The following is a 17220-nucleotide window of genomic DNA, read 5'->3' as shown; positions in this document are numbered from 1 at the left end:
TTGAAGGTTAGTTTGATGTAATAAGTAGCCTCAGCCCTTGGCAAGGTGCCTTGGTACGTTAGTTTTCCAAGTTGTTGGGTGGGTCACAATTGCACTCCAACATCCTGTCTACAAATGCCCAGTTGACGTCAGACTGAAGCACCACCATACTCACTAATGTCATTTCAGGAATCAAAATGCGTAACCTTGTTTCACTTGATCATCTCCATACATTAAAATTTTAGTGTTGGTCCTTCCTAGAGAACATATCTTTTCTAATTTCTTTGTTCCCTATTTGAGAGGGTAGGTAGTCTAAGGCCTTTCTCCTTTAGAACCTTTTTGGATAGCATGAATCTGCCCCAACCTAAATCTAACCCTAATAAAAATTATTCCTGTCAGAGATAGGAGAGAAAAGCTTTCACAGATTAAAGGAATTTACTGAGGAACCCTTAAAATTAATGATAAAATGTAGAGTGCTCTCTGAATGGAAAGCTATGGAAGTTTGTTTTATTATAATCAAATAAGTAGATATTTGAAAACATTGAGATAGGATAGCAGTTCCAGGGCTCGTAACCACTTATCTAACATTAATTAATGTATTGGATTTTTTTTTTTTCATTTTAAGCATTCCAACACTTCCTAATGCATCAATACCAAAAAAAGATTCTCCTGAATCTTTAAAGAGTCTTCACACATCTACAAATGGCCAAAAATGGAGTGTATTTCATTAAATTATTTCAATTTGGAAACCTGCCAAGCTGGTTCCAACTTAGTTTCTGAAAAGACAACTTGGTCCTGGGTAGGAAATGGATGGCCAGTGCTTGAGGTCAATTAAAATAAATCAGACAAAAAGAAATTTTTATTATAAAGACTAAATCTTTTCCTTACTATCACAAACAACATGCCCACCCAGAAGAAAAAAGGATTTTATGTATTTCCAAAGGTCTGTGTAGCTACATTGCTGGTTTATTGTTGATCTCTGGCTGCTGCAGGTCTGCTAGCACTGTATCATTTCAGCAATCGACAAGCTCTGGGTTTTCTCCCCTCCTCTCTCTCATTTCCAGGCAGTTTTGAACTGCCTTCCTGCAGACGTCATAAAGCCCTTAAGGAATACTTTCTGCCTGGTGAGATTGAATGATAGTTCCCATTCACAAAGAATAGGAGGCAGGGTCTAAGCAGGGAGTAAAAAGGACACACTTTCTTTTCTTTTTTTTTTTCTTTTTTCTTTTTCTTTCTTTCTTTCTTTTTTTTTTTGGCAGGTAAAGCAGCTGGCAAGCCTCAAGTGCCTACATTTTTATTCCCCTACCGTTTTCTTTGCTCCTTGGGAGCCGACTAGTGCTAGTACTGAAGTGAAACTTCCCCAACAGCTCGCTGGCGTTAGTTTACCTCCAGACCTTTTATTCCTTCTTTACGTACAAAGGTGCTTCTGCAGTGTTGGCAATCTTGAAACCTGTTATTATAGCTTTGCAGCTTGCAAAAAGAGAGAAGGAGAGAAATTGAGAGTGAGAGAGAAAGCAAGAGAGAGAGGAGGGAGAAAGATCAAATAGTTCTTTCAGCTGCCTTGCTTCCCCTTGTGACCTAGATGAAGAATAGATTCAAAATTCAGTTCCTCCCCAGGGCCATACAAGAGTGAAAAGAAACTCTCACTTGGGAACAGCCTAGCACGGGAGTCACTTGACAGACAGAGAGAGACAGACAAACAAACAGAGAGAGAGAGAGAGAGAGAGAGAGAGAGAGAGAGAGAAAGAAATAGAGAGAGAGAGAAATAGAGAGAGAGAGAGAAATAGAGAATGAGAATGAATATGAATGTTACTACAATGCTTTGGTTCTCTTGATGAATCAACCTGGGAGCAGGAACTGTGGGCTTCAAGACCCTTGGATTTCTTCAGCAAGCCCAGTCCTCAAAATGGAATGTGTAAAGCCTTCTTGGTAGCAAGACCCCCTGAAACTGATGATTTTGGGAGCATTCTTTTCACGATGAGTATTATAATGAAGCCGAGATCCCGGTCTACTAGTTCCCTGAGGACTACAGAGACAATTGGGTAATGTGCTTTTCTCTCTTACTTATCTCCTTCTTCTCCTTCCAAGACTGAGATCTTAATGCTGAGTGATTATGCGAGATGCTCAAAGGAGTTAGATTTAATTTTAGTAGTCTGTATGGTAAAATAAAGCATAACAGGCTCCTTAATTCCCTCTGGTTACTGTCCAGTTCTGTGTGCTCTGTGCAAAGAGGTGTTCATTCTTTGTTTTTAGCCGCCCAGTGGTCCTAGAGGCGCCCTATGAAATGTGACATCTGATCATAATTTAAATTTGAGAGCAGAAAGGACACATGCAGATATATGTTGCCTGTAGGGAAAGTGAAGCTGATCATTTTCGCCGTCTGTTTCTGGTTATTTGTTCTCTCATCTTTATTCTTGCTGCCTAAGCACCCTAGATATTTGAGAAGTCTGCCATTATTTCTTTTTGCAAGACATTCATCCTAACAAATTTTGAAAGTAATATTTTGCTAGTATAAGTTACTTTAATAGTAACATTTTGTTAGTGCAAGTTACTCAGATAACATGATTAAAGAATGATCCTAATGACTAAACAAATGCATGATGATATAATATATAATTATGCTTTGATCAAACTTTATGCATTATTTGTATATCTAGCCCATGTTACATATATATGTATATGTTCTTAATATATTCCTTGTTTTTATATTATAAAAGATTTTAGTCATTTAACTGAAAATTTTCATCATAAAACAAAGTAGATTCATTTTGCATCCTAAATTATTATTGAGTCTTAACAATTACTTTTAGAATGCTTTTTATGTAAACTTGATAAAGCTTTCCATAACTGTATTTATTTAATTTCTCAGATTCTAGAACTAGAAGCAATTCCAAAGGACATCTAGCTCAACCCTTATCATTTTATAGATGAGGAATGCAGCCCCAGGACATTGTTTCTTGTCCAGAGTCATACAGGTAGTAAGAGTCAGAGATGAGTTTAAACCTAGGTTTTCTAATAGTCTTGTGTTCTTTCCAATCCTGTTAAATTTTTTTTAATGTTAACATGTTATTTTTTAAATGTATTTATTAAAAACTAAATATAAAATAAGAGAAAACAAAATTGAAAAATAGAGAAGAAAAATACAAAATAAAACATTGTCATGTGTCCAGCAGAACATCAAGGAGGATTCAAAATATGTAACAATAGATTTCCATTTCAAGAAAGCATATATAATGATAATTATTAAATTGGTTTGATTTGTAAAACAATAAGGAAGATAAAAACCTAGAATGGGAAAATAAGTGTCAATATAACCATTCAATATAACCATTTACATACCCCCCCCCAGTCCTTTTTATTCTCTACATGCGCGCGCGCGCGCGCACACACACACACACACACACACATGATAGGGATAAAAATTACTGTAAATTAGAATATTAACAGTTGTTTGATGGAGTTAATATGTGTCAGTATAAATGGCTAAGGACATATTGATACTATCTCTCTATCTGTCTGAAATCCTGGAATGGGAAAAACACCCCTTTTACCAATGCAGATCAACTTCTGGATTACTTAGTTGACTGTGGCACCAAGAACTTGTATAATTCTTTATGGTTACAGAGCAAAAATGTGTCAGAATCAATACTTGAACTCTTCCTGATTCTGAGACTAGATCTCTGACCATTATATCAGGGCATCTCACTCTCAGCTTTTATAAAGAATAAATAAAGAATTGTCTGTTTGCCCAGTGCATTTAACTCTTGTCTAAGGCACTCATTGAAACATTGCCTGGTCTTATTGATGTCCCTTATATGAGCTGAGTTTAATTCCACAAAAATTCCCAAATCAATTCTTTTCCAACATCTTCTCACTAAAATTCTTCTTGTAATTTATCTCACCTAGTGACAGTAATCTTTTATATTTTCATAATATTTTACTATTTTCAAAGCATTTTCAAGTGTTCTGAGTTATGTTCTGTACAGCAGAGGGCATTCAAGGATACATGAATACATGTATATGTCTTTATACTATATATATCATAATATAACAGCAGACTTGGAATTAAGGTCCTGTTATACTTATTTATTTTTCTTTAATTAAAAGATATTTTATTTGCTACTTATAAGTAGAAACCATTAGAGTCTATATTACATTGAAATTTAATAAGTATATTTAAATTCTATGTTTTGCATTTCACATCAAGGATCCAGGCTCAATTAAGGGGTAGAGTTTTTTTTTTTTTTTGACATTAACACAAGACTATTCTAGTATGAGCTTAAGAAAATCTCTACTTGCTAATTATTCTTACTGACTAGAGATTAGACATTGTTCTACTTTTAGCCAGACTATTTTGACTTGTTATAAATTGTATCTTAAAAAAGAGATTATAAGATATAAAATATGTTTGCTAGGTAGTCCAGTGGATAGAATGTTGGGACCTAAAGTGTGGAAGAACTATATTTAAATTCTGATCCAGATGTGTAACACTAGACAAGTTACTTAACCATTGTTTACTTAGATTTCTTCATCTGTAAAACAAGAATAATAAGTGAGCCTATCTCCCCAGGTTGTTGTGGAGGGTCAAATGAGTAATGTTTATAAAGCAGTTTACAAACATTAAAGCACTTATAAATGCTATTTATTATTACTATATCTTGATATTGAACAGGAAAAATAATATGGTTGAGGAAAATAGAAATAGTGATGAAAAATAGTCATGTAAAAGTTATGAAAAATAAACACCTGTTAAATAGGAAGAAACTTGTAAACAGGTTTGCTGTTGTCTAGTCATTTAAGTCATGTCTAACTTTTCATGATCCCATGATACTGGAATAGTTTGTTATTTCTTTTTCCAGCTTATTTTACAAATGAGGAAACTGAGGCAAAGAGGGTAAAGTGATTTGCCCAGTTAGTAAAATCAGAAGCAGGATTTGAATTCAAGCCTTCCTGACTTCAGAATAGGTGAACTATATCCACTGTACCACTTACCTGTCCTTATGAACATGAACAATACTCTAACTTCCAGGTACCTGTAGTAAAGTTGCCTAAATACAGAGAGATGAATTTGTCTCACTTTGGATTGCTTCTAAGAAAAATGGGTTTGGTATTTGCAGAATTCTGAGGTCAGAGTATTTATGGAGATTCTGTGTATGAGGAGTTTGGCTGCAGAATGGCTTTTTATAAAAACTTCAGATCCTCCTTTTCCCTATGGGGAAGAAATTGCAAGTCTTCCTGACCTTAATTGAGGAGGCCAAAGGGTTATTTTACCTAATTTGAGTTAATGGATGTATCTTTGATTTTCATTTATTTTCTGGATAATTTTCCCTTTGTACCCTCAAACATAACAAGCCTTCTGATTTAAAGCACCATTAGAATTGAGTTGTATGACATTTGTACTGCTTTAGATTAATTCAATGTACTAATTAATTCCATTGTACTAATAAGTACAAACATTTCTCAACCTAGAAACACTGAAAAGTTTTTTATTGGTTAAAAAGTATTGAATTTTTTGTACTTGCTCAGCATAAATTGAGAATTGTGTCAGTGACTATTTTCTAGGTCTGGTTAGGCTTGTGACTATGCTGTAATCTTTTATGATCATATTATTAGGGTGAATCTTATAATCATTATGTAAATGAATCCAGAATATGTATCTTTTGGTTGGTTGTTATAAATTTTGAAAGATAAACAAGATTATTTTGTCATTATTAGACCATCACTGAAAAATAGAGTGGTTTTGAGGACTCATGTTTGTTTTTCTCTTGTATTTTGAAAAGTGACTAGCATGATTCCCCCCCCCCCCCATTTTAAAAAATATTTTTACTTAATGTTTGAGTTCCAAAATCTGTTTCTCCCTCCATTTCACTCCCCATGCCCCCTTCCTAAAATGGTAAGCAATCAGATATAGGTTAAACATGTGCAATTATGTATGCTATTTCCATATTGGTCGTTTTGTACAAGAAGATTCAAATAAGAAAAAAAGAAAGAAAATTTAAAAAATTAGCATGCTTTAGTAGTGTGTATTTAATTAATATCAATTCTTCCTCTGATAATATGCTTCACCATTAATCCTTTGGGATTGTTTTGGCTCATTATATTGCTGAGAATAGTTAAGTCCTTCACAGTTCCTCCCTGAAAGATATTGCTTATAACTGTTTATAATCTTCTAGTTCTGTTTATTTCATTATGTATCAGTTCATATAAATCCTTCCAGGTTTTTCTGAAATCATCCTTTTTGTCATTTATGCATGATAATATTCCATTACAATCATATACTACAAATTGTTTAGCTATTGATTAATATTAATATTATATCGATATTAATTGACTGATGGAAATGCCTTAGATTTCCAATTTTTAGCCACCACAAAAAGCTGTTATAAATATTTTTGTACAAATAGATTCTTTTCCTTTCTTTTGGATGTCTTTGGGGTAGAGCAATGGTGTTCTGACATTCTCTTGATGTTGGCTTAAATTTCTGGGTAAAATGGTTGAATCGCTTTCACTCCAGAACTTCATATTTCAGAACATTTTCTGAGAAGTTTCAAATAAGAAAGTGTTGGAGGATATTAAGGCTTACTTGTGTAACTGAGGTAGTCTTATCTTCCTTTTTATTTTCTTTTAAAATTTAATTTTAGATTTAACTTGTTTGAAAACATTATACTGTTTAAATATACTGTTAAACACATAGATCTATATATGGAGAGAATGAAAATTTCATTAATCTGGTTTCCAAGAGACATTTCTGTAAAAATGAAAGAATGGGCAATTGAAGTTACTGGACAACTTTATGACAATATTCTTTATCTAATCCCAGAACAAATAATCTTTAATCATAAGGGATAAGGTCAAGAAATTGGTTAGGACTTCATCCAAATGGTAGTGGAATAAAACTGAGATAAGTTGGGTGTAAGATTCTTTGGTGCTAAAAATAATAAACTTGGAGGAAATTGCATTAAATAAGTATTTTTTTTTTTTTTTGGTTAAAGCTTTTTATTTACAAAACATATGCATGGATAATTTTTTTAACATTGACCCTTGCAAAACCTTTTGTTCCAAATTTTCTCCTCCTTCCCCCACCCCCTCCCCTAAATGGCAAGTAGTCCAGTACATATTAAATATGTTAAAATATATGTTAAATACAATATATGTATACATATTTATATAATTATCTTGCTGCACAAGAAAAATCCGATCAAAAAGGAAGAAAAAAACTGAGAAAGAAAACAAAATGCAAGCAAACAACAGAGAGAGTGAGAATGCTATGTTGTGGTCCACACTCAGGTCCCATGGTCCTCTCTCTGGGTGTAGATGGCTCTCTTCATCAGTGAACAATTGAAACTGGTTTGAATCATCTCGTTTTTGAAGAGAGCCATGTCCATCAGAATTGATCATTATATAGTCTTGTTGTTGCTGGGTATAATGATCTCCTGGTTCTGCTTATTTCACTTAACATCAGTTCATGTAAGTCTCTCCAAGCTCTCTGAAATTATCCTGGTGGTCATTTCTTACAGAACAATAATATTCCATAACATCCATATACCATAACTTATTCAGTCATTCTCCAATTGATGGACATTCATTCAATTTCCATTTTCTTGCTACTACAAAAAGGGCTGCCACAAACATTTTTGCAAATGTGGGTCCCTTTACCCCCTTTAAAATCTCTTTGGGATATAAGACCAGTAGAAACACTGCTGGATCAAAGGGTATGCACTGTTTGATAACTTTTTGAGCACAGTTCCAAATTGCTCTCCAGAATGGTTGGATCTGTTCACAGTTCCATCAACAATGTATCAGTTTCCCAGTTTTCCCACATCCCCTCCAACATTGGTCATTATCATTTCCTGTCATCTTAGCTAATCTGACAGATATGTAATGGTGTCTCAGAGTTGTCTTAATTTGTATTTCTCTGATCAATAGTGATTTGGAGCACCTTTTCATATGACTACAAGTAGTTTCAATTTCTTGATCTGAAAATTGTTCATTTCCTTTGACCATTTATCAGTTGGAGAATGGCCTGAACTATTATAAATTTGAGTCAATTATATATTTTAGGAATGAGGCCTTTATCAGAATTTTTGAATGTAAAAAAAAATATATATATATTTTCACAGTTTATTGCTTCCCTTCTAATCTTGCCTGCATTATTTTTGTTTGTACAAAAACTTTTTAACATAATATAATCAAAGTTATCTATTTTGTGATCAATAATGATCTCCAGTTCTTGGTTTCAAATTCCTTCCTCCTCCATAGATCTGAGAGGTAAACTATCCTATGTTCTTCTAATTTGTTTATAATATCATTCTTTATATCTAGATCATGAACCCATTTCAACCTTATCTTTGTATACAGTGTTAGGTGTGAGTAAATAAGTATTTCAACAGGTTCTTGTTTTATTGTTAAGGATACTCACTCTATGGTAAACCTAGCTCATAACTCCATCTCTTCTAAATATTTGGTTTCATTAGTCGCCATAGTCAAAAATTAACAATTAAATATATAAATCACCTAATGACAAACTTTCTGGTGATGATCTTCTATAAACTTTGTTAGGAACATATAGTCTGACACCAGGCTCCTAAGTTAGCAACTTTTCAAGGTAAGTAGGACCTGCCAGAACTCAAAGTCTACTGGTATAGCACTGGAGAGCACAATGGTTTTTTCCACAGTATGATTACATAGAATTTTAGTGGAAGCAGGAGAAGCTCATAGACTCGTAGACTTGAAGCTGACAAAGATTTTGAAGGCATTATAATAAAACCCATTTGGTTAATTTATTTTAGTTTTTTAAACAATGGTTTTACTGGTATTCATAGTTGTTTAACATTTTTTTTCTACACTTAGAAAACACCAAATAAGATGAACATTTCTGAAATACAAAATAGAACAGAGAAAGAATTGAACATGAAGATATAAATCCATATTATCTATATCTTGTGTTTTGTTTTTTAGAATAAATTCAGCATTTTTGTTATTCTTTTGAAAATTATTTTTATTCTATTAAATATGTCCCAATCACATGGAAAAATTTTTTATCATTAAAAATTTTGAGTTTCAAATTTTCTCCCACCTATCCCTCCCCTTGAGAAGGCAAGCAACTTAATATCAATTATAGATATGAAATCAAGCAACATGTATTAGTCATGCTACAAAAGCAAACACAAAGTAGAACAATAAAAATAAAGTCTAAAGAAAAGCTTTGATCTGTATTCAGACTTTGTCAGCATTTTTGGATAGCATTTTTTATCATGGGTCATTTAGAACTGTCTTGGATCATTGTGTTTTGAAAATAGCTAAATCAACAAAGAAATTAAAACCATTTCTAGTCATATGAAAAAAATGCTCTAAATCACTATTGATCAGAGAAATGCAGATTAAGACAATTCTGAGGTACCACTACATACCTTTCAAATTGCCTAAGATGACAGGAAAAGATAATGATAAATATTGGAGACGATATGGGAAAACTGAGACACTAATACATTGTTGGTGGAGTTGTGAACTCATTTAACTATTCTGAAGAGCAATTTGGAACTATGCCCAAAGTGCTAGCAACTGTCCATATCTTTGATCCAGCAGTGTCTCACTTGGGCCTGTATCCTAAAGAGAGCATAAAAAAGGTAAAAGGACCCCCATATGCAAAAATGTTTGTAGCAAACTTTTTTGTAGTGGTAAAAAACTGGAAACTGATTGAATGTCCATTTTCCCATGTTCTTTTGATAGCACCCTTTATGTCTCAATCATTTAATCCATTTTCAAATTATTTTGTTATACAGTGTGAGCTATTGGCTGATGTCTTAACTTTCTTCCAAACTACTTTACTATTTTCTTGACAATTTTTGTCAAAAGTTAAATTCTTACCCCAAAAGCCTGGTTCTTTGGATTTATCAGATACTAGATTACTATGATTACTTATGACTGTGTTTATGTGCCTAATCTCTAGATTAGAACAGGCCAGTTCCTGTGATCTTGTGATAGAGAGATCCATCTGCACCCAGAGAAAGGACTGTGGAGACCGAGTGTGGATCACAACATAGCATTGTCACTTTTTTGTTGTTTCTTGTTTGCATTTTGTTTTCTCTTTCACTTTTTTCCCCTTTTCCATCTGATTCCTAAGCTTTCTTGGATTTTAATAGGAATAAGTATCATACTTTATCAAAAGTTTTTTTCTGTATCTATTGATATAATCATATGATTTTTATTGTTTTTGTTATTAATATGATCAGTTATATTAATAGTTTTCCTAATATTGATTAAACCTTTCATTTGTTGTGTAAATCCCACCTGGTCTCAGTTATGAGCTTTGTGATATATTGCAATTAACATCATTTTCAAAGTTGATTTTCTTATTTGAATTACATACTGATTTTTCTTCTGTTTTTTGGATTTTTATTTTATTTTTAAATTTTAATAACTATATCTTTAGCTCCCCTCTATGCCTTTAATTCTGTCACTACCTTCTAGAAAAGTTGAAGCACCTCCCTTCCAAGATGAATGGAAAGCTGTTTAATAAAAATAAACAGAAGTAGAAAGAGCACTAAGGTTGAAAATGGGCTAATTTACCCAAAAGGGACACATGAAAAAAAGGTGCTCCAATAGTAACAAAATTAGGTAAGGGAAGAAAGGAAAAGATCTGATGCTTTCTGTCAATGTCAATGCTTGAAATGATATAGCAATGTTTTCTTATCCATCTCTGATCCAGAGGCCATCTCAAGCTGGCAATAATTCTACTTTATGGCCTCTTTTTCAGATTAGACAGAACTACCATATGAGGAAAAACATCCTTGCCATGTTCCATTCTAATTAACTCAACCCAAGACTATCTGGACTACTTTTCCACCTTGTCACCATTTTTCAGCTCCCTTTGTATGTTGATTTTCACCATTAGAAAGTAAGTTCCTTGAGGATAGGGAAGCTAGCTTTCTTTTTTCTTGTGTTTGAATTCCCAATTATTGATTCATTGTCTATCATACAATAAATTGTACTTAATAAATGCTCTTTCTAACTATTGGTGTTTATATAGATCAGGCATGCTGGTAGTAGAATCATTGATCATTGATTTAAAGCTGCTATAGACCTTGGGCATTATATAGTCTAATCCTCTTACTTTACAGATAAGAAGATTTAGGGATAGAAAGATATAAGTGGCTGATCCAGCAAGTGATTCTAACTCAGGTTCTTTTAATTCCAAATACAATTTTTAAAATTTATTTATAACACACATTGTTTTATGGATTATGATGGGAGAGAAAAAATCAGCCCAAAAAAGGAAAAAACATGGGAGAGATGAAAAAAAAAAAAAAAAGTGAATATAGCATGTACTGATTTACATTCAGTCTCTTTAGTTATTTTTCTGGATGCAGATGGCATTTTCTGTCCAAAGCCTATTGAGATTCCTTTGAATCACTGAACTGCTGAGAACCAAATCTTTCATAGTTTATCATTGCACATTCTTGCTGTTATTGTGTACAATGTATTCCTGGTTTTGCTTACTTCACTCAGCATCAGTTCATGTAAATCTTTTCAGGCCTTTATAAAATCTGCTTGTTCATAATTTTTAATAGAACAATAATATTCCATTACCTTCATATACTACAACTTGTTCAGCCATTCCCCAATTGATGGGCATCTACTCATTTTCCAATTCTTTGCTATTACAAAAAAGAGCTGCTACAAACATTTTTGCACATGTGGGTCTCAAATCCAGCCTTTTCACTTTACCAAAAATATTGTTAATATATCTTCTGAAGAGGGAATAATCTTATAATGCAATGCCTTAAAATGTAAATCTTTATTTTCCAATTATACCAGCCATGATGATGAATAATAAATTAAACCAGAAGGAAATTATTTCTAGTAGTTATAAGGGAATCATGATAAATTAATTAAGTTTTCTGTTCATTAGCATTTATAACCCAGTGCTTACCAGAAAAAAAAAAATGCATTAGTAAATTGTTAGTGGAAGCAAACCATTTTTGAGATCTATTTTTGGGTTCTCTCACTTTAATGTAGTAAGCTACATATTTGCTGTGTCTCCCTATTAAAGGTGGTAGCCATTTTCTAAGTAATTGATCCTTAGAGCAGATTTTCTTTTTTATTCTTTTGGAACTTACTGCCTTTTGTGGTTCATGATTTTTGATAGTTTAAAGCATATTGTTCATGAGCATTTTCGCAAAGATATCTATCCACAGATTGTCAGCTATACAAAAATAGCTGACTCATTTCTGAATGAAGTATATTTAACAGTTTGGTTACTATAAATATGGAACTTGAAAGTTGTTACAAATTTTAGAATACTAGAAATACTATAAATTTTAGAAGTGTAACTAGAGGTTAATTAATATGGAAAACAGATTGTAGTATGAATTGTAGCCCATTTTAGCCTACATATTTCTCATTTTATATTGTCATAGCGTTCAATTGATGAAAATGGTATTCTCTTCCCTTCCCTTCCTTTTCAGCTTTCTTTTGTGTGTGGCCTTATCCCATTAGATTATAAATTCTTGAGGATAGCTTTCTCGCTTTTTTATATTGTATCTTTAGTGATTAACATAGTTCCTGACACAAATTAGGTACCTAATAAAATAGTTTATCAGCTATTGACTCTGAGCAAATATCATGAACCTTTAAAAAAGAGTAGCATTTCAGTCCTGAAAGATGGATAGTGGGATAAAGGAACTCTAACTGTTAGGGAGTACTATTTAAGATCTTTATTTTTAGTGTATGATGAGGCTAATGATCTGATTGAGTTCAATGCAATTATTAAGTGCCTACTGTGTTTAGGGGCCTCTGTTAATAAAGACTGAATAGTTTATGGATTCAGGAAGAAACATAAAAATGAATGTTAATTGTAGAAAATGAAGAAGCGACAAAATTTTTAGAAAATCATTTTTTTTTAAGTCAGAAGAACTAATTTTACTCATTTCTGCAAAGACTTCTATGCCTCATTGCCCATTCAGGCCAATAATGATTTTATGGGTATGATAAATAGGTGTCAAATTAACTTTGGTTGTCGATTTTATTTTATTCTATAAGGAATGATTAGTTTTCATGTGCTCTTTCTCTTGCAATATTGCCTGTCTTTTCATGCAGTGTACTTGGGGACTCACAACTTGGGAAAAATTAGATATATTATTGATGGTAACACAAACTGCATACCTTTGACTGACTTGTCAGAGGAAGCAGTTTCAGGAGCCACCTAGTCTGACTTATCACATCTGAGCAAAATCCTTTCTATAGTAACCTTACAAATGATTGTTCAGCATTTGCTTAAAAACCTCTAGGGAGGAAAAATTCTTTTTTTTTTTTTTGAGGCAGCTTACTCCATTTTTGATAACTCATATTTTTATGACTTTTCCCTTATGTTAAAACTAAAATTTTCCTTTTTCGACTACTGTGGTCTTTTAAAAATTAAACTATATATATATATATATATTTTTTTTTTTTTTTTAAATTAATAGAAATCTATCTTCTCTCATACCTCCAAACCACTTGGGGTGAAGGAAGAGAAAGAAAAAAAAAATTTTTCTTTGTAACAAATTTGCATAGGCAAGCAAAATAAATCCCCTTATTGGCCAAATTCAAGTGTGTGTGTGTGTGTGTGTGAGAGAGAGAGTGTGAGTGTGTGTGTGTGTGTGTGTGTATGTCAGGAATTGAACTGCATGCCTCATTATTTGTCCTCTGAAATCAGGGATGGTCTTTGTTTTGATCAGAGTTCTTAAGACATTAAAATTTTGTTTTTACAGTGTTGTTGCTACTGTATAAATTCTTCTAGTTCCACTCATTTAATCAATGTGTACAAGTCTTAATTTTTATATATGTATATTGATATTATAGTATAGAATGTTTTCTGGTTCTGCTCATTTCTTCTGCATCAGTTCATTGTTGTTATTTGTCCTTCCTTCTTGAAAAGCATCATGACATCAGGGAGGTGATGCCATGACATGCAAGTGAATTGGATTGAAGTAAGGGAAAGCTGGGCAAGAACATCTGCCTTACGTTCCCTTCCAAAATCATCTGGGTCCAGTGGCAAGATGGAATTCAAGATGACAAGAGAGGTTACTGGATGCAGTGGGAGACTGGTTTTTTTTTTTTTTTTTAAGTTCTTCAACAAGTCTCAGTTTGACTGAGACTGCACCCATTCAGTGATTAAGGCTAGGTAGCAATTGAGGCAAAGACTCTCTTCTTTCACCTAGTTCAAAAAATAATAATAATCTAAAAATAAATGAATGAATGAATAAAGCCGAGAGGGGAAGACCCTCAAGGTTTCAGGCCAAAGCAGAAAAGATTGCTATTTACATTCAATTTGAATCAATCAGGACCCAAACAACAACCAAATGGGACTTGGCCTAAGACCTTGACTGATGGTTATCTCCTAAGTGTCCAGGTTTTTTTTTTTTGCTACCAAAAGGAATTGTCATCTGCTTTTTGAACTCTCCCTGTCTATGTCTTTCTGTTAGGTGGTCTGTGACATTTCTATTTTAACTGATTTCTTCTTCATTTCCTTTTTCTTGTTACTAGATTTCCTCACATGTATGTCATCTTAATGTTCAAAGTATCCAGTGTCACCATTTTTCCTATACTATTCTTTGGAATAAATCCCATCCCACCAAATCTAGAGCTACATAGGTAGTAATGAAAATGATAGTAATGAAAGTTTCTAGTCATTTTCAAATTATACATAAAGAGTAAAATTCCATTTCTCCAAATGAGTATTAAGTTAAAAATTTATAATCCTCCCCTAGCGAAATCCATTTCCACCCCCAAGACAGAATTCTAGTATTTCTTTGTGTATATATAAATAGTCAGTGACATACAGGTATATAATACTCGGGGTAAGAGCTGGAAAAGGAAGAAGATGACAATGGAGAAAATAAAAGGTGTTTTTGGAGAAAAATGTGTCTCTAGAAAATGAGATGATCAATGCTATATTACTTGCCTTTTCAAGTGGTAAGGAACGTGTAGGAGGAAAGGAGAGAATTTGAACTTATTTTTTTAAATGAATGTTAGAAATGTTTAGAAATGTAACTGGGAAACGTTTAATGAAATGGGTAAAATACATTTTAAAAATTGTTTAATTTAAAACTGATACAAAGAGAAAAAGAAGGAGGAAGAGAAAGAGGGATGATTAAAAGTGTGGGACACAACGAGGTAAGTTTTTAAAGGACTATGTAAGAGCTAGTGAGAAACAGGAAGAAAGTGAAATTCCTAAGAACTACTTTCCCTAAGATGGTAGCTGAGTTTATAAAGAAGAGTTGAATAGACAAAATACTGTTTTTGGAATTAGAAAGGCCTGAATGTGAATTGGTTTCTGTTGTGACCTATGTGACTTGGGCAAAACATTTTATCAGTCTAGCCTTAATTTTCTCATCATTAACATCTTTAACAGAGGGTTGAACTAGATTATCTCCAAGTTCCCTTCTAGTTTTAGAATGGAGTATAGATTATATGTAACAGAGACCTTAATGGGAAATGACTTCTAGAGACCAAAAGAGAGTCAAAACAAATAATATTTGGACTTGGGGCCTCGGAAAAGGAATAGTAGGATAACATAGGTAAAAGATCCTTAGCCCAAAGGTCATAGTCTAGTTCAAGGGGAAGTAGAAGAGAAAGGAAAAGTGATGATATGGAGATACTTCTATGAAGTGAAGTGGTCCTTGTGATGAACCTTTCCAATCAAATATCTTGTAGTTGAACTTGGTTTTCCCCCTGAACTAAATGTTTTCAGGGGACAGAGTAAAAGAAGGAGCTACTGCTGAAAAAGAATTGAGAGGGAAGGAAAGGCTGGTTTCCACAAATGCTGAATTTAATGAAGTATCCATCCCCCACTTTCTTCAAGCCCTATAAGGAATAGATGAAGGTAGCATTTTTTGTTCTATCACATCACACCTAGTAATAGGGGATGTCAAAAGGTTTGTATAGCCTTTCCTTATTATTCCCATAACCCTTCCCAGGGAGTCATACTACATCAAGAATTAGTGATATTCTATTGGCGCATTCAGTGAATAATATCCTTCCTTTCATCTATTCTTTACGGGGGAGCAGTTTCTGAAAGGAATATAAGGAAGAGGCTTACTCATAAGGGAAAAGAGGAAGGAGGAAACTAACAATAAAAATGTTCACCACTTCCTTAAAGGAACCTGCCCTAATATTTTTCAACTGAAGTATTTAAGATCTAGCACCAATCTAATCTAAATTGCTGTTGCTTAAATTTCAAACTGTTTCCTTCTATTTCTTAATGAGGATAAAGAAAAGCCAGATATTATCATCCTTTTTAATTATTGAAGATATCAAGCAAGTTATCCTTCAATCTTTTTTAATTTCACACAGTAAAAAATTCTTTTTTTAATGACCAGTTCCAGCTAGATGCTAAGGATAAAAATACACTTTTTAGCAGGCATTATGCTAGGCATTGGGGGTATAAAGAAAGGCAAAAACTGCCCCTACTCTCAAACATATTTTGGATGGCAAATTGAATTTGACATATAAATAACTAATAGTTAGGATGGGTGCAGATGGAGTTTGAGCTGAATCTTAGGTGTATATGTGTGTGTGTTTGCAATCTCCTTTATTTATGACTCAAATTCTGTGACTTCTTTATCTTTACTTTTCTTTTTTTAAATAGATTTTCATTTTCCCCAGTTACATATAAAACAATTTTTACATTTGTTTTTCGAACTTTAAGTACCAGATTCTCTCCCACTCCATTGAGAAAGCACATGTGAAGTTATGTAAAATATTTCTATAAAAGTCATGTTGCAAAAGAAAACATGGATCTTCCCCCCTCAAAGAAAAAAAAAATCCTCAAGAAAAATAAAGTTTAAAAAAGTATGCTACAATTTGTATTCAAACACAATCAATTCTTTCTGTAGGTACAGTTAGCATTTTTCATCAGTCTTAGATCATTGTATTGCTAAGAATGGCAAAGTCATTTACAGCTGATCATCCCACAACATTACTATTACTTTGTATAAAATACATTTCACTTTGCTTGGGCTCATAAAGAACTTTCCAGGTTTTTCTGAGAGCATCCTCTTTTGAGGTGCATCTCAAAGGAAGTCACAGAAACAGAAACAGAAGTGGAGAAGGACAACATTTCAGGCATGAAGGACAAATAGTGTAAATATTGCAAAGATGTGGTTATAGGAGAGTAAATGTTATTTGAGGAACTGAGAGTAGACAGATGTAGTAAAATTGTAATGTATTAGAAATTAAAGGAAGCTGGATTTTTTTTTT

The 17220-nt window shown here is 33.1% G+C and overlaps 1 protein-coding gene across 7 annotated transcripts in view; it reads left to right on the top strand.

The window, feature by feature from the left end:
* Positions 1-17220, top strand: part of PDE4D (phosphodiesterase 4D) — a 1062771-nt gene that overhangs the window by 747522 nt on the left and 298029 nt on the right. The window contains exon 1 of one of the 7 annotated variants that reach the window (XM_031948678.1): positions 595-2021. The exons of the other annotated variants lie outside the window; for them this stretch is intronic. Coding sequence (XP_031804538.1) covers positions 1786-2021 — 236 coding nt within the window. The 5' untranslated portion in view covers positions 595-1785. Of the gene's footprint in view, positions 1-594; positions 2022-17220 lie in introns of those variants that run through there. 7 annotated transcript variants of the gene reach the window in all.

The sequence above is a fragment of the Sarcophilus harrisii genome, chromosome 1 (genome assembly GCF_902635505.1).
Source record: "Sarcophilus harrisii chromosome 1, mSarHar1.11, whole genome shotgun sequence".
Classification (NCBI taxonomy): domain Eukaryota; kingdom Metazoa; phylum Chordata; class Mammalia; order Dasyuromorphia; family Dasyuridae; genus Sarcophilus; species Sarcophilus harrisii.
The sequence above is the reverse complement of the archived record's forward strand: the minus strand, read 5'-3'. Positions and strand labels throughout refer to the sequence as shown.